Consider the following 24,990-nt stretch of genomic DNA (forward strand, 5'->3'; position numbering starts at 1 on the left):
CTATACAGAGTTAGGTCGGAACACAAGTAGTCAGAGAAGACAGAAAAGATGCCGCATTGCTAGTTGCCGAGTTTAGACTAGAGCCAGGTGCAGGAATAGAAAAGGCAACCTGTTCCAAAGGATCAATAGGAGTTGCTGAGGTCTTTTGCTCGGCTTGAAACAGCGTCAACAATAGCATCATCTGGAAGCCTGCTCGAGAGGAATAACACTGTGGCTACTGGTTATGGTGGCGAGGTTATATCTCTTTGAACGTCGAGCGTAGAACCGCTATGGACATTTCCTTCAACCTGTAGAAGCTTTCCTACTCCGGGATCTGCAGCGCTTGGAGCCCATAAAGCCCAATGAGCTGGAAATAGTGGCGAGTGATGAACGATGAGAGAGACTGTCCGTGGCATTGCATTATGGTTTTAGCATCAGACGGTTGCAGTCATTGCTGCTATAGAAAGGGTATATAGATGGATGCTAGAAGGATGTCCGATGCCTGTTGATTAGCTCGATTTAAAGTTCTGATGATAGAATGCTGATTGTCTGGAATTCTATTATCTTGATACGTCGAATAGCCTATCTAGCGATCCCTGGATCATCTTCTTTTCTTTGACCAATACCAAGTCGATAATCCCTTGCTAAGAGAGCGTATTCTCATCCCCTTCTACTGACGAGTGACGGACTCCCTTGTACAGGCAATGTTGCTCGACAGCCCTTATTTATGCCAAATGTATGCCACGAGTGGCTCTTTGTCCATTATCCGGAATTCATATTCATAATTAAAACAATATATCAGCCGTTTGAACCATAGTTGCTAGCTAGAAGTCAGGTACATACCAGGCAAGAGACATAGGCTGAGCGCCATGCATGCGGTCTGCTTCTTTTGTGTATATCCTGTAGTTAGCATTATTGAAGATCAGGAAGGTTGGTAACATGAAAGAACGGGAAAATACAACTATAGAATATTACTGTTCTGTTTAATGAATAGGCGAGCGCCGCAAGCCAAAGATTCTGTGGAGTCGAACCTAATACGATGTCTGGTCCGCCGGAGAACCTCCGATGCTTGTCCAGACGTCCAATTGGGAAATTTCCCAGCGGACTCTCTCCACCGCATCTCCGTGTGGAGAACTCGAGTTGACGACGAAGCGCTGCAGATGCGTCTTTCTGGCCCGCGTCTGCAAAACAGCCTGAATTCAGCCCCTCCTCGTGAACAGGCCTGCTCCACCGCTGTTGGAATAAGAAATTACATACATCGCCATGCGATACGCTTGTGCTACGATGGGACAGTCCCTCTTTACGAGGAGCCAAGTGAGGCTTTGCTGCTTCTCACAACAAGATCCTTCTCGTGAACAATTGTCACCATGTCGTCGACGCAGACGTTCGCCCGGCCTTTGGAGGGCAAGTTTGGTATCGTCACTGGTGGATCGAGGGGTAAGTACTGCTGAACGCATCCAACCCCAGTTCAAGAAGCAATACCAGACGGCAGTCCAGAACTGCGTACAGATAGCAATCGACCGACCCCATCTAACATCTCTATTATGCAGGCATTGGGGAAGCGATCGCACGCAACCTCGCCGCAAAGGGCTGCTCCCTCCTCCTCAACTACACCTCCGAATCTTCGCGGGAGCGGACAGAGTCCCTCTCCACCACCCTCACGAAGGAGCACTCGATCCGCTGCGTCGTTGTACAGGCGGACCTGGCGAACCCCGAAGCTGCAGTAGCTACCATCCTGGAAGCTGCGAAGCAGCACTTCACAGCCCCGGATGGCACGTTCAGGATCGACATTCTGGTGAACAACGCGGGCGTGTCGCAGGACCGCTTCCTCAACGACCCCGTCAAGGGCCCCATAACGCCCGACTACTTCAACTGGCACTACGCAATTAATGTGCTGTCGCCGCTGCTACTCACGCAGGCGTGCGCCCCGTTCCTGCCCACGGACCGGTCGGGACGCGTCGTTAACATCTCCAGCGTGTCGTCAAGCATAGGCTTCACGGGGCAGTCAGTGTATGGAGGTACCAAGGCGGCTCTCGAAGCCATGACACGGACCTGGGCGCGGGAACTGGGAGACAGGGCGACTGTCAACGCTATCAACCCCGGTCCGGTCATAGGAGACATGTACTTCAAGACCGGAGAGGCGTTCTGGCAGCAGGTGCAGGGATGGCAGGATAACACGCCGCTCAGCAAGGTGCTGGACGATAAAGATCTCGAGGGCCTGGACGAGGAGAAGGTCCGGGCGATTAAGGAGAAGATGGGTGGGCGGAGACCCGCGTATACCAGCGAGATCGCTGGCGTCGTGGGCATGCTGTGTACGCAGGACGCGGCGTGGTGTACGGGCAGTGTGATCTGCGCGAATGGTGGGCTGAGGTTCAGCATATAAATTGTCTTTTCCCGATTATTCACGGTATGGTCGCTATCCGCCATAGAGAATATATATCATTTCCTACACGCGGAATCCTCCCTGAAACTACTAGTGCGAAAGAAAACAGATGATACGGAGTAGACATTGAATCCTCCAGCAAAATTCAGTCATCGAACAAATTAAACCCATGATTATGTCCTCAATTCAATAAATAAACTAAATCCTTTGAATGAGCAGAGAGTTACACAACGGCTGAACCCGTCAACCCTTAGTACCTACAGACAAGTCGGGAGCAGTGACAACCATTAGGCCACTTCTACCACAGCAGATGGCTCAGAAGCACTGACAATATCCCGTGGTTAAGCTGAATGAAGAGTGAAATAGGTAAATTGTAGATGGCAAGGGGTCAACATTGTAAACCCCTTACTTGAAGAGAGGCTGAGGTTTGTCTTGAGAGGTGAGCGTCCATCCTATGAGGATTCGACAATTAATGTTAACGTTATCATGGTTTAAATATAGGATAATGACGAGAGCAACAGTCAAGGTACATGGAATTTGTTATTATACGGGAGTTTGTTTTCTGACTGGCTTATCCAGCATTCCCAGCTGCTCCACTTGAATTCCGGAGACTTTCCGAATGCGGAAATGCACTGTGCTTCCAGTCTGACCAGGACCAGGGGCTTACCAATCGGGAATTCTTTTCAAATACCCTTGTATGGTCCAGGCCCTGGGCAATCAGTGGCTTCCTTGCTCTAGACCGTGTCCCTGTCGCGACTTCTCTCCGGTTTGATACGCCGAATTTTAGCAAGATACTCTCCCCGCCAACATTCAGCTTGTTACTTTGTCAGCTGCCCGGCTCATTCCTAATAACTCTTTAGTACTTTTTATCGTCCTGCTCTATGAGTTCATCAAAAACCTGCAATCGCGATTGATCCGCAAACGATTGAGTCGACTTTCAGGCCGGCGTCTCTTACATCTGCTTAGTTCTCCATTGGCTTAGCCAAATACCTTTACCTAATCCAAAAGCTTCGAGAGAGCAGTAACAGTTCAGCTGGGAGAAGAAAAGCCTCCGTACATACATGGGGAAGTTACACGACAGATTGACCATTTCACCGATTGATGTGCCGGCGTCCGGGCAATCCGGACTATATCTTTCCTGCAAAAGCGATGAGATTGAGAGCTCAGATTAGCCATAAGTGGCGGACTCCCAAAAGGATTCAACACGAGTTCCACGCTTGTGAGCAGCGATGAAGTCGCTAATATGGATTATGGCGCTATGCGCCGTGGTAGCAAAAGCCAGGAGCCCAGACATGGACAGTATAACATATCTCTTTACATTGTACTATCCACCGAAACTTAATTGCCTTTGGATTGTTTCCGTATGAACTGACAAGCTGGCAGCGGAAATTCATACACATCTACTGGGTTCAATTCGTCGTCGACGCAGCCTTCAGTAGCGAATCCCATGGGGAATCCCGTACTGGGTAAGATGCTAAGTCTGCGCCTTTCCTTTTCCCTGCTGCAATTTTATCTTCTAACCAACACTGCAGGCCAGGGGACTTGGGCGGGAGGCACCAATTGGGTCGGATATTTGACAACCTTCTTCAACGCCAGCCTGGTTTTAGACTACAATCTCGCAGTGAGCGGTGCTACTATCAATAATTCGCTAGTTAGCGGAGCAGCTGGAGACCTGGTATTCCAGGTTGGATCCGACTTTAAAGCCCACTACTCTTCAAAGCCTGTTTCAGCGCCTTGGAAATCCGAGAATGCTGTCTTTGCCTTCTGGGTCGGTATCAATGAGTATGTATTGCAGGATGCCGTCATTCCTCCTATCAAATCTGACTACCTATTGGATCTGCGTTCATCTGTTCCTAATGCCTGAATGTCTCATTAGCGTTGGAAACTCCTATCGGACTAAAGACCCCAATGTTGTGGTTCCAGAACTTATGGACAACTATTTCAGACTTGTTCGCGAGCTCTATGACAGTGGTGCTCGGCAGTTCCTATTTCTGAACGTTCCACCCACTACACGGTCTCCAAAAATTGTCTCCCAGAATGACACAGCGGCGCATGCCACATATGTGGGTATATACAACCGAGAATTGTCGGCTAGAATTGAGAGGCTCAGAAAGATGTATTTAGAGGTAGGATACCGGTGCTTGTTAGGAGAGAAAGAGCGTGAAACGTTCTGATGGAAGACACGCTAAATTTGGCATCTAGGTAACAGCTGTTGAATACGACACTTGGGGCTTCATGACCAAGGTGCTTGATAATACAACCAAGTACGGTTTCCTGAACGCAACTTGCATTGGCACCGGCTGCGTCTGGTGGGATGATTATCATCCAACTTCGGCATTCCATAAATTGATGGTCCGGGACATGATACCGTATGTTTCGGTGTTCGATGCATGGTGAATAAGTTGCAAGACGTCCGTTGGTTTAGTCTAGTGAAATCAGAAACGGTAATTCCAATGCAGACACTGAACCTTGTTACATGAGGGCCAAATAGGCCTGTTTCAGAAGATCTCTCTTAATGATAGCCTCCTTCCAAACTCCAAAGCGCCCGAGTTTCTGTACGCCATCGCATGCTTTTCCAGAAAGAAAGAGAGACAGAAAGGACAAATTCAATAGCAAGTAGGTAGGGCTGGCTGATGAGGAGCTCGCTTAAAGGAGGGAAAGTGTTTCCGACGCTGTTGGAGACGAGAATTTCTTTTCTTCCATGATGGCTGGTGCTAACCGTTACTAACGCTGCCAACAAATACGACCTCTACGGCGGCAAATCTATTATATGTTAGCACTAATTATTCGGTGATGGTGGAGGTTGTTGGATTTACGCAGCAGTCGCCGCAAAGATTTCGACACGTCTAGCGGAAGTGAAAATGGCGAACGCGAAGGAGAATAAAGCGGTGAATCCAATGACAAGCGCAATCCTCGCATACATCGGCTTTATGAGGTACAGAATTAAAATTGTTAATGCCGGCAATAAGGATGAAAAGGCGGCGGCGATGGCATCGCTGACGGTTGCCAGTCTTGATTCGCCATACGATCGGAAGCCTGTACGGGGAAAAGGAGAGTTTGATTGCTTTGGTATTTTGCGTTTTAATATCGCTTGATTCTCGAAGCATGGAATGGGGATAATGAATACCTTTCTTCGATGACCCAAAGTTCGGTGATATACGTCCAATAGAGTGTCATGCATAAACGAGCTCAAGGTGTCTATCTGCTGCTCACGAGAAAGTAGAGTGATGAAATCTTGGTCATTCGAAGGCTCCCAGATGGTCCGCTCGACGTCAGTCAGGAAGTCGTTTCCCATTGACGGTGTTATCAGCCACTTTCGCAGGAAGTCCAGCTCCCTGCGAGTCGGTTTAGCAACTCTGTTTAATTCGATTGCCTGCGATACAGCTAAATCTGTGGGAAGCATTAGCATCTTCACCGTTCGAAACAATCGGGTAAGTGACAGGGTCTCTTTACTGTACTCCCGCAGCTTTTCTCCAATACTCACGAGCAACTCGTGCTGCAGAGAATCTCCGTTTTCGACCCAATCCCTCATCAGACGAAAGTCTTTGACGTAGGACTGCCGAATAGGATCGTTGGATTGAGCATCCTCGTTACGGATCTCTTGCAGTTGGCATTCCATATCTTGCAGTTCTGCCTGCAGACGCAGTATGTTGATCATGTTCAGTTCTCCGAATCGTCGAAAGATAGCAGTCTCAGGGTAGCTGGCCATGAGCCGGGCTAGCTTGGGATATCCATCGTCCGATGGCTTCTCGGTTGCAGCGGGCTCCCCTTGTCCATTGTCGCGATCTTTAATCTGCAGTGACTGAGAAGGTTGACATTCGACGTTCGACATTTCTATGGTGCTCTCCATGCGATGATGCATTGTTGAAGATGAAGTCATGTTGGTGTTTATGTCCAGCTCGGTAGGCTGCAGTTACTAAGTTTAGCTGCAGCTGGGGTCGTGTGGTTCATATCCATTGGTCGACTCTCTGCACCAAAGGCGCAGAAGAGACATACACGTAACGAACAACTACTGACTTCATCACTCTCAAAATGAAGAAAATAAATCCCTGGGACGTTGTTTTCCTAGGATTTTTGTACTCCAACCATGACGGAATCCCTCGCCTATGCAGCATCGATCCTCGGGCTCCTTGACCGGGCCGCAACGCTAAGGTCTCTGGTTCAGGGGAAGGAAGAGGAATTATTCAGATCCCTTGATGGGATCTCTTTTTACTATTCTATCCTTGAGGAAATCCATCAGACGATGTTAACATTTGGACCGATTTCTCCCTCCGCAGAGGGTTGCCTTAGGGTGTGCAATGATACCTTAAGGGACCTGGACAGGACGGTCTCATCCAGTCCGAAGAAATACAGTATTGCGGAGATAGAGAAGCTCAGCCAATCTTTCATGCGCTCTGTCGCTTTGCTCCATGATATTGCGATGATGTATGAGTCCTCAATCTCTGTTCCTTGATTATTCAGCCGTGACTTACAAGCTGCAGTGCCGTTATGCATAAATTGCTCATTCAGCAGCGGGAATTCCAACACTCCATACTGCACATGCAGAGAGAGCAGTCAGAAGCGATCACCGGTCTCAGGGGTCTTGTAGAACAGGTGATCTCTCAGCAGGATAAAGATAAGCAGGCGATAGAGGATTTGTCCAAAAGTGTGCGATCGGCACAATCACAGAGCACTCCGCCATGGGGATCAAGTCTGTCTGATGGATTCTCATTCACGGCAACAATATTGGTCCCTCATCAAAACGGCTTCGAACGGACACTCGGACGTGGGCAGTTGGATAGTGGTTGCGACGATAACTGGGTCTCATCCGAGCTCCTCTCACGCGCGGGCCTACTAGATCAAGTGCAGGAGCTAGACGAAAAGCCGCATTACTTGGGGTTCGGCGGGGAAAGTTCTGGAGCAGCTGGAATAATAGATCTTACCTGGCGTGCTAACAACTCCTCCGTCACGCGGACGACTACATTCTTTGTCCACAGTTCTGCTCCCTTTGACATGGTCTTGGGCAAAAGGTTTATGACGCAGGAGCGCCTATTTGAGTTTAACAAGCTTGCTTTGGCGCCTCTAATGGGTAAACTTTCGAAAGGTTGGTCGTCCTGTTCCTGACAAGATGAAAGTGTTCCATTCGCTAACCAATGGCTTATAGAGGAATTCCTCGACATTGAGCAGAACGCCAGAGAGAAGGGAGCAAGCGACGAGCAGATTGCTTCGGTCAGACGGTCTGCAGATGCATCTGCTCGCGAACGGCTGCGGAGACAGAAAGCAATCACTAGATCAGCGTCTTGCCTCAGTTTAACTCCAGGAACGCAGACGCCTAATACCACTGTGGACCGTAATGCAAGCGGGAGACTATCGTGGTCCGGTCAACTTCTCAGCCTTCAACAAGCGCCGCCCTCTCCTGAGTCCCAGATATCTCTCTTAGACCAAGAGCCAGTGCAAACGACGAACAAGCTGTCAGGCACAAGTGCCAGTCAGGGTTTCCGAGTCTTATGCTGATGGACCATACTGCTTCGGCTTGGGCACGCTGGACTGCGATACCATGACTTCACCCAAGGCTTGGTGCAACTTTGTGGCACACGTTGTAAGCGTTTCCTACGATTCTCCGTCCCTTGGTATTTTGACCAACAGCAATGCAATTGCAGCAACGCATCAGCCACGGATAAAAAGCTCCGACGTTGGCTGTCGAGGATGTGACAGTCTCATCTAAAGCCGAGAAACACTTTAGATAATATGGGGCCTTTTTGATTGCACGTTCAGTTTGAAAAAAGGATAAGGGGAGAGAGAAACATATCCCTTTGCTGCCGAAACTGGGACATCCTGAAGATCAGTGGATATAATCATGTACCGGCAGGGAGTATGACTCAGTTTAGTTAAGATTGCCTGTGATATTAGCATACGATTTAGATGAATTTTATCTCTTCCATTCAGCAAATTTACAGTTATGCCTAGACCGACAGTGCAAAAACAAATATCAGCCCGAGGCATCTTTCTAGGTATCTATAGATCACGTGAAGATTAGATAAAACGTGCTCAGCTGACGTCACGGCGACAACGGCCGCCAGAAACGAAGCAGCAGTTCGATAGCCATCAACATCCTGTCAATTGGCCTCGAAGCTCGGGTCACTGTGACGAGTGAGCACGACAGGCGTGATCTTGTCTCCCTTGTCTCTCAGATAAAGCCGTGTTCGACTCGTCTCATCCGCTACGGAAAGCAGACTGCAGAAGGGCGTCACATCTTGTTTACTAATCCGGCGACCTTGAGGTACACAGACAAAACTTATCGATTAGTATTCCTGAAAATATCGATCCAGACGCTCGTGACGAGGGAAAAAGGAAAGAGAGACGGAGAAAAAGCCCAAAAGGAATCACACAATGGCAGCGACGACACTACGGAGTCAATCATCTCTTCTTCTCTGTTCGTGGTTACGGCCACGGACAGCAGCAGCAGGCCTCAGCGGCCCTCCTCTATCTACTACTACACACCCATCTGTTGTATCTAGAGGATATTCGTCGTCTTCGAGATATCTTAGAACTGCTATTGGGCGGCGCGTGCAGACCTCTTCCGGTGGTCGTGTGCGATTCAGCCCAAGGACCGTGGTCATCGAGCGGCGATTCGGGGGTTTGGCGTTTACGAGAGGATACGCGGACTTGAAGCCGCCGCCAGGAAAGACGGAGGCGGATCTGCTGGTCGAGGAGATACAGGAGCTGTATGTCTTCATGCCCCGTCCATCCATCCGTCTAACTCGAATCCCAACAATGTCAATACCCTCCCAGAAATGCCAATCGATCAATGGACTAACACACGTACGACAAACCAACAGCTACGACGCCGCCAAAGACGAATTCGAAATCGCCGTCGACAGCACCAACGCCGCGACCATCTACGCCGCCTCGGACCGCGCCTCCGCGCGGGACGCCCTCAACCACCTCGTCCGCGTCTACACACTGTACACGGAGATGACGACCTCCTCGGCCCCGGACACCCCAGCCGCCGTGCACGTTCCCGAAGGTGGAACCGCCACCGCCCCCGTCCCCAAGGAACCCGTTGCGCAGCAGAAGGCGGCGGAGGGAAGAACGGACCCCTTGACGACGGGGGATCCTGCTGCCGGGCCGCCGTTGAGGGGGGAAGATACGGAGAGTGTGGTGGGGATCACGCCGAATTATAATCCGGAGGAGATTTCGCAGGAGGTGAGGGAGGAGGTGAAGAGACGGGTGGGGCAGAGGGTGAGGGAGTTGAAGAATGCGGTGGAGGCGTTGGAGGAGCGTGCGAGTGCTGAGTGAAGTAGATTTATCTATCTACATGTCTAGATGTTTATCTGGGGATGTGGTTGGATCCGTTGGATGGGATACCTGATTTTTATCTTTTTATCGATCTATCATGTTGTATATGAACTGAACTGCATGTTGTGTTACGTCTAAACTACATCGCCAGGTCGAATTCGACGTTCCTCTCTCGACAAACAAAAGGGTCGTCGGTCCTGGTACTGTTATACATATATATATATATATATATTCCTAGATTGATCCGCTCATTGAATCGTCCATTCATCATCTGACTTGACAATCTAACTTGATTAACTAACTCGTACACGCGCATCTCCATTAATGAGTATTTCTACCCCACTTCACTTCTGCTCAGATGTAGAATAGGTAAGTAAGTAGGCAAGTAGGTACATCTACTGTACATGTAAGCGCTGACAAGATCAAGTCCGAGAAACGGGGTAAATAAATAATCACAGGGACAGCCCAGTTCACAGTCAAATGTCAAGAGTCCAAGTCGAATGGTCTATCCACGAACAACATAGGGAAGAAAAAAATTATAACCACCCTTATGACGACAAGACAGGATATGTATATGTTTGTGTGCAGTGTAGGTTAGGTAGGTATCCAACTGAACCAAAAGGCATCGAAATCGGAATGAGAATAGGTAGGTAGGAATAAGTAGTGGATGGGATGATGATGATACCCATGCCAATGAATGATGAAATGCAAAGGGAAGAAAAAAAATGAAGAGAAATAAAACAACAGAAGCCGAAAAGGAGCGCTTTTATATCAGTCAAGAAAAAACCCCCCGTCAGATCACATCTTCGAACGCCTTGAAAAAGGGCTGTCCCATGGAAAGTTATGAAAGACAAGGAAGGAGCCCATCGTGTAGTTAGTTGATCGTAACCGTAACACCGTATACCTCCGTATAGTGTAAATAGATAATGAAGATGGCCGTTTCGTGTCAAGTGCTTTTTCTTTTTTTTTTGGTTCACTTGTCGTTTCCTCATCTTTCTGTTTCCTTTTTTTTCGGGTATAAATGAAAGAGAAGTCCGTGCACCGTGTCGTTCGATAAGATGTAGCGAGGAATTAACTGCCTTCCGTCTTTTCTCCCGCAGGCTATGCGACGGCGTCGAAGGACGGAAACGCAAACTGTTCCGGCATCGGGGACGGAAGGCCAGCGGAGTTCTCCTCCTTGTGCGTCGTCCTCAAGTGGCGCTTGAGCTGATCTGTGGGGTGTTAGCAGAGAAGCGAAGGGAGGTGGGCGCCAAGACGGAGAAGCCATACCGGGTCGCGTGAAGCTCTTGGAGCAGCCGGGATAGTGACACTTGTGCTTGCGTTCTCCGTGCGCTAGATAAGATAAGATCAGCAACTGCACGCGACAGGCTTAGGTAAGAGACACATGGAAATAACAACATACTCAGTTTATGGCTGGACATGTTGGACGACTGCGCTAGCGTTAGTGACTGTGCTACTCTCGCTCCGTTCAAGGGTATAAATAAAGACTTACATCGCCAGTCTGAAAGTTGCACCCGGGGTATTTGCACTTGAACGGCTTCTCGCCTGTGTGCGTCCGCGTGTGTGTTTCTGCCGCTCGTTAGTCCAGTTCGACATCGCCTTTCCGAGTAACGTGATTCATACTCAGCTCGCTGCTGTCGGTAAACGCCTTGCCGCACTCTCGACACTTGTACGGCTTCTCGCCGCGATGACTCCGCTCGTGACGTTCCAGCGTTGCCTGTCTGGCGAACGGCTTCCCGCAAACTGAGCATCTGAAGCTTTTGTCTGCGCAGGGTCAGCACCGGTTGGCGAAAGGCATCAAGGGAATTACGAACAGTTGCTATGGGTCAGGAAATGCCCCTGCAGCTTGGACTTCTGTGAGAAGGGCTCATCCGGACGATGGCAACCTTCCCAACAGCAGTAATAGCCATGGCCCTTGGGGCCGTCCATCGTGCCCATGTGCTTGGATACGAGGTGTTCCTGCAGCGTGCCTGCGTCCTGGAACGAAGCGCCGCACTGGGTCTTGATCCCATTCTGGGACGATGTCCATCTACAGATGTGTACCTGGTGCTCCACCGCGGCGAAATCCGGGCTGGTTAACACCGAAGATGCACCACCCTCCAACGGCGGAGGTGTCTCACCTGGACTCGAGACCAGATGCGAACTGATACTGGAGCGGGAATGGCGTGCGTAGGGGGAATATACGTGTGGGTGTGAATGGGAGTGGACGTGGCGGTGGCAGTGAGAATGACATGCTCCTCGGGAGAGATGATGCAGGCCAGTCTCCGCAGAGCCCCTTGGGCAGTTGTTCAGGTGCTGATATCCTGCATTGTGACACGTAGGAGCAGCCTGAGGCGCGAACCCCATTAGCTTGTCGAAGCCACAATTTTGATAATGATGGCCTCCGTGTACGTGATGGCTGCAACCAGAGAAACCATGGCCCATCCCTAACATATCGTACATCTGCGCGCCGGTCATGTCACTTTGGCTTGAGTAGGACGGACTCAACATGCCCATATCCGTCTCCTTTGGGGGACCTTGATAAGGAAGATGATGGTGGGAATCATGGTTGCCATGATTGTCGACGGATGTCGAAAGGGGTGAGAAGAGCTCGTCATTTGACTGGATCTCCCCAGCGTTATGGGAAAATTGCTCTTCATTCTTGGGGGCTTGCGAGTTTTCGCCCTGTCCGGAGGAATTGGGAGGGAGGAAGTCAGATGTCTCCCAATTGAGCGATGAATCCTGCCCCAGAAGCGCCTCGAGGCTCTGGTCGTTCCCATGAGCGTCCCCGAAGCAGTTCTTGTCGAAGCAGGCGGGGCCCGTGCTCGTGCAGTTCAGGTCATCGCAGTGCGACTCGGAACATACGGTCGAATTATCACAGTCAATGAAGCCATCGCATACCGACGAACAATTGACGGAGCAGTTATCCACGTCGCAGCAGGCCTCGTCGATCCCGCAGCTTGCACGCACGGGGTGGTCGTCTCCCGGACAGCTCCATTGCGGTGGAAACTCGCTTCCGGACATCTGAAATGCCTCCCAGTGACACTCCAGGCAGAAGTCACCGTCCTTGAACTGAGACGACATCAACGGCAACCCTCCCAGACTCAGCCGGGAAACCCGTACGCCTCCTCTGTCTATATCAGCTTCAGCGTGAGATCGCTGGCAGACAGGTCACGACGATAGATCTGATAAGGAAGAAAAAGGGGGAGCCGACACGTGGGATGCGGGAAGAGGCGGAGGGGGATAGATCGAGACGATCAATGCGCTGGTATGACCAGGAATTGCTATATTCTAAATTTCACAGCACCACGACGGTCAGCACTGACGTCTCCGCCGGATCAGCACGGAGCATGCGACAGGTCGTCAACTCACCGGCTCCGTCCACGTGCTTCCTTGGGAAAAAGGGAGATCTGGAGGATCGCAGGACGAACAGCAGAAGGCGGAACGAGGATTGACAGTGCGGAGATGGAGGCAATTCGGTGATGTCGAAGCTGACCGCCCAGGACAGAGAAGCAGAAAAGGACCTTTGGAGCTTGACGGCGGGGAGCAAGAAAGAGAGGGGGATGTGCCTGTCGTGCTCACGAGGTCCCCAGCGCGCGCGGTGCGGAGGGCGATGAGGACCTTGGGGACGCCGTCATGGGCGAGCGTCTCGTCGCGCGAATCGCCGTGCGGCCGTTGTCATCGTCTTCATGTGGCCATCATGCCGCGACCGAGACGCCAGGAAAGACGGATAGGAGGCTGGAACAGGCAGAGAGGAGTCGAGCAGCCATCCCAAGTCTGCCTTTTCTCTGTCTCGGGAGAGTTTTCTCTCTGAGCGGAAAAGACTGCCGCGGCCCAGGCTCGGGCGGTCAGCTCGGCGAGCCCTAAGCCCTAACACCCGATCGGGAAGAGAGCTATACTGTGTCCTCGGTCTATCCAGCTGCTGGCTTCGGCATCATCCGTCGAGTCTCGACGCTGTGGACCTGCAAGAATCCCCCGGTTGGCCGTACGACACGTCATAGGCGGGGTTCCTTGCAAGACGCTAGGTCGAGCATGCAGATCCGCAGACAGCGGGAGATCACATAGCTATGAATGCACCAGCTCCAGAGAAGCAGTAAAAATAATCGTCCCTTCGAGGCCTCACCAATCTGATCCCCCTTCTCAGAAACAGAGGTCGAGCGGGAGGTCTCGGTGTTTCCCTTTCTGGTATGCACCAGCCACGGCAGTGTGGCGCACGCGGCCGTCTGCCAAGCGCTGCGCCATGTCCGCCACGCCGCCCGTCTTTCCGCCTGTCTTCTTCGTCCATCTACTCCTCCTCTTTTCCTCCCATCATTATCCCAATATCTCCTTCATCCCGCTGCATTGCGGTTCCTACGAACCGGCAAAAATACCCACAAGCTGTCTCACATATTAAAAAACGGCCGGTACCGCAACACGAGAAGCAGACCGTTGACTCGATCGATATTGTTGCCACCCCGCAGAATTAACGCGCGCAAACCGCGGGTACCTGACTTGGATACCCCGTACCTACAGTACATACCCGACCGGCCGATCGCTCTAGAACCACTCACAACTCCACCTCTCCTCTTTCCCTTGCTCTTTACCATTATACTCTTCACCTGAAACATCTACTATCATCATTTATTATACGTCACAAAATGGGTAACATCTGCTCCCGCGGCGCAAACCCGTCCGACCCCTTCTCCCAACCCGGCCGCGTGCTGGGCACATCCTCCACCCCCACCCCCGCTGCAGCTCCCAAAGCCTCAGTCCCCCCCAAGGTCTGCGGACCAGGACGGACACTAGGTGGAGGTCCCCCGGCTGGCGATGCGCGGAGTAAGGCTGCTGAGGCTGCGCAGGTGAGTACATACATAATCTCCCATGCCCATTCATGGATGAATCCCCCGTACGGGGAATATGAAATTGAAATAGATCAATATTAATGAAGGTTCTTATATAGAAACGAGCAGAAGCCCAAGCCGACGCCGCCAACAGAGGCAAGCTGCACTCGCAGCTCGCGGCGCAGAAGGCGCAGACGCACACGCAGACCCTGACCGAGGCCAGTCGCGCCGAGAGGGCCGCGCGGGAGGCAGACCAGGCGAGTCGCGCGCAGCGGTGGGATTAAACAAGCTTGAGTTGGAAACTCTTGGAATATATAAATCGATCTTTAGTTTGGTTTGGGAATCTTTTTTCGGTTCTGGAGTTATGAGATCTGAACCCGGGAGTTCGAGTGGCGTTCTCTTGCTCTTCTCTTCTCTTCTCGAGGTCATGCCATGCTAGGTCATGACTGCCTGCTGCCTGCTGCCTGCGGCTTGCTTGCTTTCCTGTCTACCCGTTTAGGCCGGTAGCGTCTGACTGTATTTATTTATTTACCTGCTGGACCGGGATTACTGGACGGTTTGCTATATACGATGCATATGTTTGGAGCTTTTGGGAGTCCATGGTTGGATGGATGATATCACGCATGTTATGTTTCTTGCACATACACACATACCCGGCTAGTGACTGACAAGTTGGGTGAACTTTGAATTGGAAAGCTACAAACTGTTTTCCATTTTACAGCATAGTATACAGAAGTACCTTCATAGCTATATACGAACAAAAACGTGTTTCACAAGAAACAGAACACAAGTCCTTTGAGATTTTTGATATATTATAACCCTCATCGAGACGTAAGACGACAGCAACAACAATACGCCTTGCCCCTGCTCTGCTCCCGAGCATCTACTAGTCCATAGTATAGCATAGGTATCTCCTGATGGCATGCAAAAGACAATAGTACAAAACAAGACACGATACGTCCTTTCAAACAACATTGTACCTTCCGCTGACCGGCGCCCGAGCATCACTATCCGCTGCCGCCAGCGTTCCCTCCTTCAGCAGACGCATGAGCTCGCGCATGGCGTTGGTGACCACCAGTTCCGTGTCACCCTCGACAAGGATGTACAGCTTGGGGTTCTCGCCAGGCCCGGGCTCCTTGCCGGGCGGGTAGTAGCTGCCCTTGGTGGTGATGGAGGTGCCGGTAGCTTCGAGGATCTTGGCGACGTTGGTGCGGTTGGTGACGGCCCATCGAGCTTTCTCTGTACGATAGTCAGTAGCTGCTCGAGTATCCAAGGGGGGATAAAAAGAGGGTACTTACGTGGAAAGTCGTTGATCTCAAGCGTGGCATGGAACGCACCAGCGTCCGGGCCCTTGTTGTCGATCGGGACGCCAGACCGCATCACTCCGGCGCGGTTCAGGCGCGCGTGGATATCCGCCACGGCCGAACCGACCTTGTCCAGCGGGTTCTTCGAGGCGCCAGGCGCCTCCCTCTCCGTCTTGTGCACGGTGATCTTGCCATCCAGGTCGATTCCCTTGGGGACTCCAGCCGTCGCGGCGGTGGCGCTCTGCACGCCCGAGGCCGCCTTGGCGAAGATGTCGTCTCCCTTCTCTTCTCTCTCCTCTCTCTCTTCCTCCTCGCCTTCTTCGCCTGTCCGGTAGGTCTTCCGCTCGCGGTTGCGTGCCGCGTCTCGCTCCTGGTCCAGGCGCTCCAGACCCTTTCCACCAAAGCCGGAGCCGCTGGCCTTCTCCTTGCCGGCCTTCACCTTCTCCAGGAAGGAGTCGACCATCTTCTGCACAGGCTCTGGCACGGGCTGCCCGCTTTGCCTCAGTGCTTTAGCAATGTCCACGGAGTAACGCTCCTGTTCTTCCGTCAGGAAGGTGACGGCTGTACCGGTATTACCAGCACGTCCGGTTCGGCCCGCACGGTGGACATAGTCCTCAAGATGGTTCGGTGCATCGTAGTTGACGACGAGCTTCAGCTGTTTCACATCCAGCCCACGCGCCGCCACGGAGGTTGCGATCAGGACAGGGAAGATACCGGCTTTGAAGTCGTCGATGGTAGAGTCACGATCGACCTGATCCTTCCCACCGTGAATAGACATACATGGATAGCCCTTGCGCATCAGCTCACGGAGGAGACTATCGGCAGCTTCCTGGCGGTCCACGAAGATCAAAGCACGCGCGTCTTCGTTCTTCTCGTCTGAGTAGAGATTACCCAGCAGCTCCAGAAGACGCAGGAACTTCGTCTCTTCGGGCCGTACCTCGACGATCTGCGTGATTTCCGGAGCGACAACGCTTTTGCCACCGACGATAATCTCGACAGGCTTCGTCAATGTCTTCCGGGCAAGAGCTTCCATGTTGCGCGGGAAGGTTGCGGAAAACAGAACGGTCTGTCGGGTGGGCCTTATGTTGGCCATGATCTTCATGACCTGCGGTTCGAAACCCATGTCGAACATGCGATCGGCCTCATCGAGGACGACATAGGTGACTCTTCGCAGGTTTGTGACTCTACCCTGGTTCGCAGCAAGCAGATCAATCATCCGTCCTGGTGTACAGACGATAATTTCTGCGCCACGCTTCAAGTCGGCAATCTGATCCTTGATCGGAGCGCCGCCATATGCACAGACCGCTCGCAGGTTCAGAGCCTTCAAGAATGGCTTGCAGTCCTTGTGGATCTGCGTTGCCAGCTCCCGGGTCGGCGTCATAATCAGACCAATGGGGCCCTCCATATTCTCCAAGGGTCTCTGGTCTTTAATATGTCGGAACATGGGAATCAAGAACGCGATGGTCTTTCCCGATCCGGTCTTCGCAACACCGATGACATCCCGCCCTGACATGATCGCCGGGATTGCCTGCGACTGAATGGCGGTTGGGCTCTCGTAACCAAGCTTGCGGATCACGTCCAACGTCTGGATACCCAGGCCGCACTGCGACCATTTCTGCACAGGCTTGGGAACATCAACACCACGCACTTTAATGCCGTCAAGCTCGAGTCTGAGGCTCGCGACTTCTTCCTCAGTCATTTCGGCCAAGTCAGGGGGCTCAGTGTAGAAACTCTTCCGGAATGGCTCATAATTCATCTTTGAATGATCAACGGTTGGGATGTCTTTCTTCTTCCTGGTCTTGTTTGCGATGGCGAGGAAGTCTTCGGCGTCGTTCTCACCGACAGCGGTAATGTCCGCATCGTCTTCGTCACCAAATATAGCCTCGGGCTGCTGCTGCTTAGATTTGGAAAACTTTGCGCCAGTGGGCTTCTTCTGAGGCTCAGATTCCGCCAGACCGGACATGAAAGCATCCAGCGGGTCAACCTCTTCCTCTGCCTGCTGATCGACAGCCATGGCATCGGATTGAGCCTCTTGCTTCGGCGCATCGGCCATGTGTACATCGCCATTTGCTTCGGCGGCGAGGGCCTGACTCTGCAGACGTTCTTCTCGCTTCTCTGCAGCCGCTCGTGCAGCAGCTGCGTTCTCCTCTTCCGTGCCACCGTCTTGCATATCGACATCGTCGTCGTCGTCGTCCGCGGCTGCAGCATCAACATCCTTGGAGTCTTCCAGCGGAGGGGTTGGTAATTTCTCAAGTTTCTTGCGCGTAGACTCTTCCTCGCCAAAGCCCAAAGTTCGTGTGGCAGATGCCTTTTCTGCATCCGCGACTGGTTTTGCACCTAAGCCAAAGCCGCTCATATTGCCTTTCGCTTTCAAGGGAACAGCTGCGCGAGGGAAACCGTCAGTCGACGTTCCAGTATAAGAACAAGAACCCAGGGACTTACCAGATGGCGCGCTTGCAGTGGCTGAGAAATTGTTAGCCTGGGTCCCTGCAGTAGTAGAAGATAAGGTTGCGGACGATTTGGCAGAATCCGGAACAGTGACATCCTTTCCAAGTAAAGACGGCCCCGTCGATGTCACAGCTGCCTTCTTTGCGATCGCCTTGGGATCGAACTTCCCAGCATACGGAGCAGCAGCAGCTTCACCTGTCGGTATCGCAGGCGACTGGGGTGAACTGACAGCTGGTGACAACCCAGACTTCTTGTCAATTTCTTCCAAGATGCTCCGCGCACCACCAGATGCGGCGAGTTCTCGCTGCTTCCGCTCCCGCTCAGCTGCTTGTTTCTGTTTCCAGGCTTCTAGTTTCGCGAGCCTCTCAGCCTTCTTCTCTTCATCCGTCTGAGCTGTAGGAGCGGCCGGCGTGGACGGCTTGGAACCCTGAGAGGTGTCAGCGGGCCGATCATACGAACGCGCTGTCCTGCCCGAACTTACGTCTCGGGATCTCGTGCCCGCATCCTTATCAGCACGGTCTCTGCTGTCATCCCGTCTATACTTGCGCCTCGAGTCAGTAGAATCGTCTCTCCGCCTCCGAGCCCGGTCGCGGGAGTCTTCTCGCCTGCTTCGATAGTCCCTATCGCGACTTCTCCGACGATAGTCCCGCCCGTCGTCTCGGTCTCTCGAGCGACGCCGTTCTCGGGAGCGTTCTCTGGAGCGTTCTCTGGAGCGATCTCTGGAGCGATCTCTTCTGCTGGGTCTGTAGACGTCCTCATCACGGTAATCATCGCGTCTGTCTAGGGAACGGTCACGTCTCCGGTATGAATCGCGTTCCCGATCGCGATCACGGTATCGCCTCTGCGTCGGGATACTGTCAGCCAAACGAGACAAGCCTCCAGAGACAGAGTGCTGCGAACGTACCTCCGGGCTGCGAGACCTGCGATAGTTCCTTCCATCATCTCGCCTGCTTCTCTCGTAGCGATCTTCATCTCTGCGGCTCCGTTTGGACGAAGAGTATGTGCTGCCTACAGGTGATGGTGAGCGAGTATCCCCGTGGCGAGCCATTGTTGCAGGCCAACAACGATGAGTGAGTATTACTGAGACAACTCAAAAGCGGCAGGCAACGCAAGACAGATAGGAGGACGAGTTATTCCACGTCCATTGATGCTCGAATGGAGCCAAGCATGCCTCAAACCAGGTGCTGGTGCTTGGAAGCGCGACGGCGGCGGCGTCGTGTGGTGTTGGCAAAGGCGGCGAGGTCGATGGCGGCTCTGCACGCCGTGAAAGACCCGCCGCCGGACAGTTGCGTCACGTGATAACTCTCCGAAGCTCGGCGGGCGGTCACGTGTGTCAGTTGCCCGTTTCGGCGCACGCCAACAAATGGACGGAACCGGAAGCGGACGCTGGCCGGCGCGCGATCCAACCTCCTAGTTTTGGACCTGTGCTTGGATCAAGTACGTCTCCGCACATCCTCGACCATCTCACTCCCCCACCATCCAACTGTCATCCTCGCCCTGGTCGACTCGCCATGTCTCCGGCACTTGCTCGCTGCGGGCGATACGTCTTCCGCCAACTGAGTCTGCGCGGTACATTTTCTGTGCCGGCTCGCGTGTCCCTGCTTCCTAGCCATGCAGGACGCCTTCCTCTAGCGGCTAGCGGCCTCCTGGTCGATTCTGTCACCACCAATGGCTCGTACGGGAGCGCGTTGTCGCAGACTCTGATCAATTCCTACGCGACCTCTGCTGGTCGTCCAAAGGCTAATTCCGGAAAGGCCAAAGCTACGACCAAAGCTACAAAGAAACGATCTGCCAGCAGTGCGACGACCAAGAAGGCCAGCAAGACTAAGAAGCCGGAGAAAACCGAGGCAAAGAAGCCGGAGAAAAAGGAATTGACGGAGGAACAGAAAGAAGCCCGGAAGGCCAAGGAGCTGAAGCAGAAGATCAAGGAATTGAAGGCAATGGCATTGGAACCACCGAAGCGACTGTCTAGCACAGCACATTCTCTGGCTCTTACGGACATGCTTGCAAAGTTGAGGGGCAAAGGGGAGGGCAAAGCCCCCCAGGAATTATTTAAGGAAGCAACCGCGGCGGTTAAGACATTGTCGCCGGATGAGCTTGAGGTCTGCAGCCCCGCGGTCACCTTGTGTTTGAAAAGCTATGTATCTAACATTGCCTATTTAGTCCTATGCTCGCACCGCGGAATCCAACAAGGAAGCCAATGCAGCTGCTTATGTGGACTGGGTTAAGAGCCATACCCCTCTTCAGATCAAGCAAGCAAACGAGGCCCGGAAGAAGCTTGCAAAGCTTCTCCCTGAGTCGAAATTGAAATACCCTCCGATCCACGATGAGAGACAGGTGACACGTCCCAGATTCGCTTATATACACTTCGTCAAAGAACGGTTTGATAGTGGTGATTTCAAGCATATGCCAGTGAAAGACGCCACTACTCGTGCTTCGCAGGAGTGGAACAGCCTAACACCATCCGAAAAGGAGGTAAGTCTCCACGACCCCCTATTCTCTCCTTTGTCAGAGCTAACATGGTCGAAACAGAAATACGTCAAGCTCCAAGCTGCCGACGAGGAGCGGTACCGTCAAGAATACAGAAAGGTTTACGGTGAAGAACCAACTTATACGAAATCACCTGCCAAGGAGGCTGCGACTGCTTAAGTCTGAAAAGAAATAAATGGACCTCGTTAGTTGATACTAGTGCTTCGAAAAAATCGGTGTTGGATGAGTGCTTAACCGGAGGAGATCAACTTCCAGACGGAAACCCATTTTCTTCATGAATATGAATGTACTATAACTTTCCTGGCCAGTCTTTATGCCTGATATTTCTCCCCATCCCGTACCAAATTGCTGGGTTTCTATTCAGCTGGCCGTTCGACCTTCCCTTCCTTTTTCCTATACCTCGATCCACGGTCTGAAAGTCATTGGGCAGCGATACCATCACAGAGCTGTTGCAGCAATGAAATATGATGTCATCGTATAAATTACATAGTGGATCAGACGCAAGTCAAGAAGTTTAGGCTCGTTTGTAAAGCGAGTTGATAAGTATTCTAGTTCACACGGGAGCCCGATATGATATATTTATTCTCACTGCGGGTCATTCAATTGGCAGGCTACCTGCTAATCACCTTTACACTCGCCCCGAACACAATGCGACATTGTTACTGTAATTTCATTCGTATCTCTTGGAGAAAGCACAGCGGCAAGCCCTATTGGGTATACATGCTTTATCGAGAATTTCAAGCTTGAGGGCTGATAGAGACACTGTGGTCTAGGCTATGGAGATTTGGGAGCGCACCCCACTAGAGTGGATCCGAGGTACTAATGTATGATGTAGAACGAACGAACAAGCCAAGATGTTGGACATATAAAATTTATCGAGCAAGGGGTTGAAAATACCAAATATCACATTCCTCTGCACATCCTCGTAAAATTGAACGTATGGCAGATCCCGCAACGATGCGATGTAGCGGTGAAGAAGCCGCACCTGTAGCCCGATGCGATTATGCGCATGCAGATGTAATAGCACTCACCCGTGTTTGCTGCAACTATAGGAAATAGGTATGTGGTGGTGTCGTGTCCGCAAATAAAAGTAAACATAAGTGAAATAACAATACGGCTTTTTGTGCTGCTTCGCTTTGCGTTCGGAGCCGAGACCCAGACAGTCCCCCCGCTGCCTTTTCCACGCCGCATTGCGCGAGCGTCGTAACTTGCATCGAGTTGCATGTCGGCCATGCAAATGATGCTCCACTCTAACCAAGAACCAGTGTCACCAGACCATGCATGTACTGCACTGCGCAGTACATGTACTAAGGTTAGTACCTACCCAAGCTATGGTATCTTGTCTGTTAGTCATTCCAGCGTTTGCTTCGCCGGCGGTTAACACAGAGGAGTCGAATGGAACAGAAAATATTACCTAGATAAGGACACTGTCTTCAAAATCTTACCCTTACTGCCTTTCTGATTTGGGAAAAAGAATTTCATATCTGATGTCACGCACTTGGAAAGTCGGCCTAGAATTGACTAGAAACGGTTAGATGTCTCATGTCGCGCATGATTCTGCCCCTGATGAGTTGTCACTGCCCCCTCCCCCTCCCTCAAGACTCGAACAGTGAGGGGCCTGCTTAGTAGGTACCTATTAGGTACCTAACGTATGGGATGGGAAGGAAGGAGAAAGGCCGACAAAGCTGGGTATTTCTCTTTCTGCCTTGGATGCCGTCATTATGTGACTCCACATTGGCGGCAGAAGCAAAATTAGGCACCTACATAGGTATCTAGAAAGAGGAAGAAAGTATGCCGGCGACAGCTGGCAGTTATGCGGCAATTGACGAAAGGGGATGGATCATTCAATCACGAGAGACGCGCTCACGTAAGGTTGTCCTTTTGCAGTCCGATGACGTCCATGGAGGTAAGCACGAGTGCTTGGAGAGCACCTCCGTGTGTCTGGTCAAGGAGGAAAGGATAAAATCTGGGGATAAATATATTGTAATTGTAAACCTAGCATAATTCATTTTCAATTGCAACTGAAGGCTTTTTGGTATAATTCTTACCTGTTAATGCAGGATAGGAGACATTGCAGCCCACTTTGGGAAAGAGCCACTGATGGGATATATACGTTTTGGACATCTACCTCGAAAGTTGAAGCAACCGAGTTCCCCACAATCGCTGCTCGCGTGTAATGAACCCCTACGCGCATACAGATACTCGCTAACCGCGTCTGTTATCATCCGGAGAAATGACGATGAATCGCTGGCGCGGCCACTCCCCGCCTCACAACTGTTAACAATCAGGCGCGTGTTCCATGGACCGCCTCGGGGCGGCCCCAGACTCGAAAGACGATCTTTCGACCCCATTTCTCCTCTGCTTGTACGCAGTACCCATCGCCAAATGTCACCTTGTCCGTCTATTCCTTTATTGGGTCTGATATGCAGGTAATTGATACAGCGATGGGCTGCTCCTATCTTCGAAGACACCCCTCCTGTGCCCACCATGATGACAGACATAACTCCATATACAGTAGCTCGGGGACAAGAGCACCGCGATACCGATTCGATACGGAATACCCCGTACGGCGATAGGAAAGCAACCCGATTGTTAGCGGAGAAAAAGGGTTTTGAACTTCAGCCCCACAATTGGGCCCCGAGCTGACCTCCGATCCTCAGCCTGTGCGACACCATTAGACTCGGGCGCCAGTGGCGGCGCCCGGCTGGTCAAGATGCCAATGCAAGGATCTTTCTGGTGGTAGCTAACCTGCAAATGCCAGTTGGGATTGTCAACGCCTGCTTCCTCCAACTGACAGTGTGAGTGGCTCACTCGCCGTTAGACTCGATGGGCGCTTTGGTCAATGGGCACATTTGACTTTTTTGCGATCGATGCGGTGAAGCCAGACAAGAAAAAATAATAAACCACCCGGATGACCCATTTTAAAAAATTTTTGAGAGCTTGAATAGATCCCTCACGCTTGTCCCTCTTCAACCTGGTGGTTGTCAGACAGCGCGGTTACCCTTGTCTGTCTTTTCCTGGCTACTGATTGCGTACGGCGGCTGCATACCCATTACCCAGAGTACCTACAGTAGGCGTATGTACATCAGCCGCTGGCGGGTCTATGGTGCAATACCCTCTTCTTCTGACCTTTTCGTTTTCTTCTAAGTTCTGTGCCCCTTTCTTAAACTGCTGATATTGTTGCTTCTCCCAAGAAATAATCTGCAAGCAAGAGCGGGAAAAGAAGGGAACTTGTTAGCTCCAGCGTGCTGCGTCCCCTACAGTTCCCGAGGCTCCTCATTAACCACTACTAACTCTAGCCTCCAGCCGATCCCACCCCACCTAGCTCATGATTCAGTGATTCATGGATCAGAAGGGCTTTAAGTTAAGCCTTAGCACCTTCCTGTCGCGGTTCTAAGGGCTTGAAAAAGGACTTGACCGGCCAGGTAAACAAGACACCTGACCTGACCTTACAATCCTATTTTTACCTGTTGTTGTTATTGTTGAATGAACTTTAGCTCGTGCAAGGAGCACGCGTTGGAATTCAGCTCTCTGCATGCCGCAGGGGGTACCGAGGATCGCTATCGATACGGCTCCCTAACCTACAAGTCTTAAGACGATAGAGGTGATACACAAATAACCGCAAAACCTCCGCGCCAACTACCACCACTGATCAAGTCACGGAGAACTCGTTACGCGACAGCCCTAGAGGCAACCACGCTGAGTGGCCTGTGCCTGCGTGATCCCTATCACATCTGGCGTCCCACCCTCGCCGTTCTAGGCTGCTCGAATCACACATCGGTTGGCCGAGTCCCCCAGCCCCCCTTCCGAGTGCTTGGTGTCGGTGGCTGGATACACTAGCACCGCGAACCTGCGGAGATCAGAACAAAGCCCTCAGAAAGAGCCATCATTGAATTACTCTTAGAAAATCCTGTGGCTTGACACAGAACATATTCCCGGTTCAGCAGCAACGGAGCTGAGCCTTAACTGTTCCACTCGCCTTTTTTGTGTTTCTCCCTGCAGACGGTCTTGTCCCTTCAAGGTTCCGCCGCAGTTCAACCGCCCATGGTCACAAGTTCCATGGGACCCTTGCCTTATCCTTGCTTTATCGATTGCACGCACCCTGCGCATTTCTGTTACGCGCATACGACCCTATTGACTTTTTTGCTGCTTTTCCGCGAATTTAGGTGTCACGTTTGACGCTGCTCAGTCTACCTGACAGCTCGAGTACATCCGTCGCATCTACGGAAGTTGTCGCGCTTCCGTCCGAGCTTGCACCCGGGTATTCGACCTCTTGTCGGCAACACTCTTATCTTTTCTAGACGGATCG

At 51.8% G+C, this 24,990-nt stretch overlaps 10 protein-coding genes across 10 annotated transcripts; 6 read left to right on the top strand and 4 right to left on the bottom strand.

Annotated features, from left to right (window-relative positions):
* Positions 1-1,346: 1,346 nt before the first annotated feature.
* On the top strand, positions 1,347-2,362 carry VTN00DRAFT_4376 (uncharacterized protein; the record flags this gene model as incomplete). The annotated part of the gene is made up of 2 exons (XM_069430796.1): positions 1,347-1,416; positions 1,530-2,362. 2 exons carry the CDS (start codon positions 1,347-1,349, stop codon positions 2,360-2,362), a joined length of 903 nt encoding a protein of 300 aa, XP_069289896.1.
* A 1,229-nt stretch (positions 2,363-3,591) lies between these two features.
* VTN00DRAFT_4377 (uncharacterized protein) lies at positions 3,592-4,759 on the top strand (the record flags this gene model as incomplete). Its single annotated transcript, XM_069430797.1, has 5 exons — positions 3,592-3,683; positions 3,746-3,828; positions 3,895-4,144; positions 4,239-4,488; positions 4,565-4,759. 5 exons carry the CDS (start codon positions 3,592-3,594, stop codon positions 4,757-4,759), a joined length of 870 nt encoding a protein of 289 aa, XP_069289897.1.
* Positions 4,760-5,076: 317 nt separating this feature from the next.
* Positions 5,077-6,224, bottom strand: VTN00DRAFT_4378 (uncharacterized protein; the record flags this gene model as incomplete). Its single annotated transcript, XM_069430798.1, has 4 exons — positions 5,077-5,125; positions 5,179-5,426; positions 5,490-5,752; positions 5,816-6,224. The coding sequence occupies 4 exons, from the start codon at positions 6,222-6,224 to the stop codon at positions 5,077-5,079; spliced, it is 969 nt and encodes a 322-aa protein (XP_069289898.1).
* A 225-nt stretch (positions 6,225-6,449) lies between these two features.
* On the top strand, positions 6,450-7,855 carry VTN00DRAFT_4379 (uncharacterized protein; the record flags this gene model as incomplete). The annotated part of the gene is made up of 3 exons (XM_069430799.1): positions 6,450-6,787; positions 6,844-7,445; positions 7,506-7,855. The coding sequence occupies 3 exons, from the start codon at positions 6,450-6,452 to the stop codon at positions 7,853-7,855; spliced, it is 1,290 nt and encodes a 429-aa protein (XP_069289899.1).
* Positions 7,856-8,731: 876 nt separating this feature from the next.
* Positions 8,732-9,640, top strand: VTN00DRAFT_4380 (uncharacterized protein; the record flags this gene model as incomplete). The annotated part of the gene is made up of 2 exons (XM_069430801.1): positions 8,732-9,066; positions 9,181-9,640. 2 exons carry the CDS (start codon positions 8,732-8,734, stop codon positions 9,638-9,640), a joined length of 795 nt encoding a protein of 264 aa, XP_069289900.1.
* A 1,101-nt stretch (positions 9,641-10,741) lies between these two features.
* VTN00DRAFT_4381 (uncharacterized protein) lies at positions 10,742-13,257 on the bottom strand (the record flags this gene model as incomplete). The annotated part of the gene is made up of 9 exons (XM_069430802.1): positions 10,742-10,851; positions 10,910-10,972; positions 11,043-11,070; positions 11,133-11,209; positions 11,264-11,383; positions 11,455-12,753; positions 12,836-12,910; positions 12,992-13,143; positions 13,202-13,257. 9 exons carry the CDS (start codon positions 13,255-13,257, stop codon positions 10,742-10,744), a joined length of 1,980 nt encoding a protein of 659 aa, XP_069289901.1.
* A 999-nt stretch (positions 13,258-14,256) lies between these two features.
* On the top strand, positions 14,257-14,723 carry VTN00DRAFT_4382 (uncharacterized protein; the record flags this gene model as incomplete). Its single annotated transcript, XM_069430803.1, has 2 exons — positions 14,257-14,457; positions 14,559-14,723. 2 exons carry the CDS (start codon positions 14,257-14,259, stop codon positions 14,721-14,723), a joined length of 366 nt encoding a protein of 121 aa, XP_069289902.1.
* A 680-nt stretch (positions 14,724-15,403) lies between these two features.
* On the bottom strand, positions 15,404-19,239 carry VTN00DRAFT_4383 (uncharacterized protein; the record flags this gene model as incomplete). The annotated part of the gene is made up of 5 exons (XM_069430804.1): positions 15,404-15,678; positions 15,738-18,125; positions 18,186-18,618; positions 18,673-19,032; positions 19,096-19,239. The coding sequence occupies 5 exons, from the start codon at positions 19,237-19,239 to the stop codon at positions 15,404-15,406; spliced, it is 3,600 nt and encodes a 1,199-aa protein (XP_069289903.1).
* A 463-nt stretch (positions 19,240-19,702) lies between these two features.
* VTN00DRAFT_4384 (uncharacterized protein) lies at positions 19,703-20,840 on the top strand (the record flags this gene model as incomplete). Its single annotated transcript, XM_069430805.1, has 3 exons — positions 19,703-20,293; positions 20,355-20,666; positions 20,724-20,840. 3 exons carry the CDS (start codon positions 19,703-19,705, stop codon positions 20,838-20,840), a joined length of 1,020 nt encoding a protein of 339 aa, XP_069289904.1.
* A 36-nt stretch (positions 20,841-20,876) lies between these two features.
* On the bottom strand, positions 20,877-21,120 carry VTN00DRAFT_4385 (uncharacterized protein; the record flags this gene model as incomplete). Its single annotated transcript, XM_069430806.1, has 2 exons — positions 20,877-21,037; positions 21,081-21,120. The coding sequence occupies 2 exons, from the start codon at positions 21,118-21,120 to the stop codon at positions 20,877-20,879; spliced, it is 201 nt and encodes a 66-aa protein (XP_069289905.1).
* Positions 21,121-24,990: the final 3,870 nt, after the last annotated feature.

This window comes from Thermoascus crustaceus (genome assembly GCF_041956765.1).
Source record: "Thermoascus crustaceus strain CBS 181.67 unplaced genomic scaffold VTN00scaffold_2, whole genome shotgun sequence".
Taxonomy (NCBI): domain Eukaryota; kingdom Fungi; phylum Ascomycota; class Eurotiomycetes; order Eurotiales; family Thermoascaceae; genus Thermoascus; species Thermoascus crustaceus.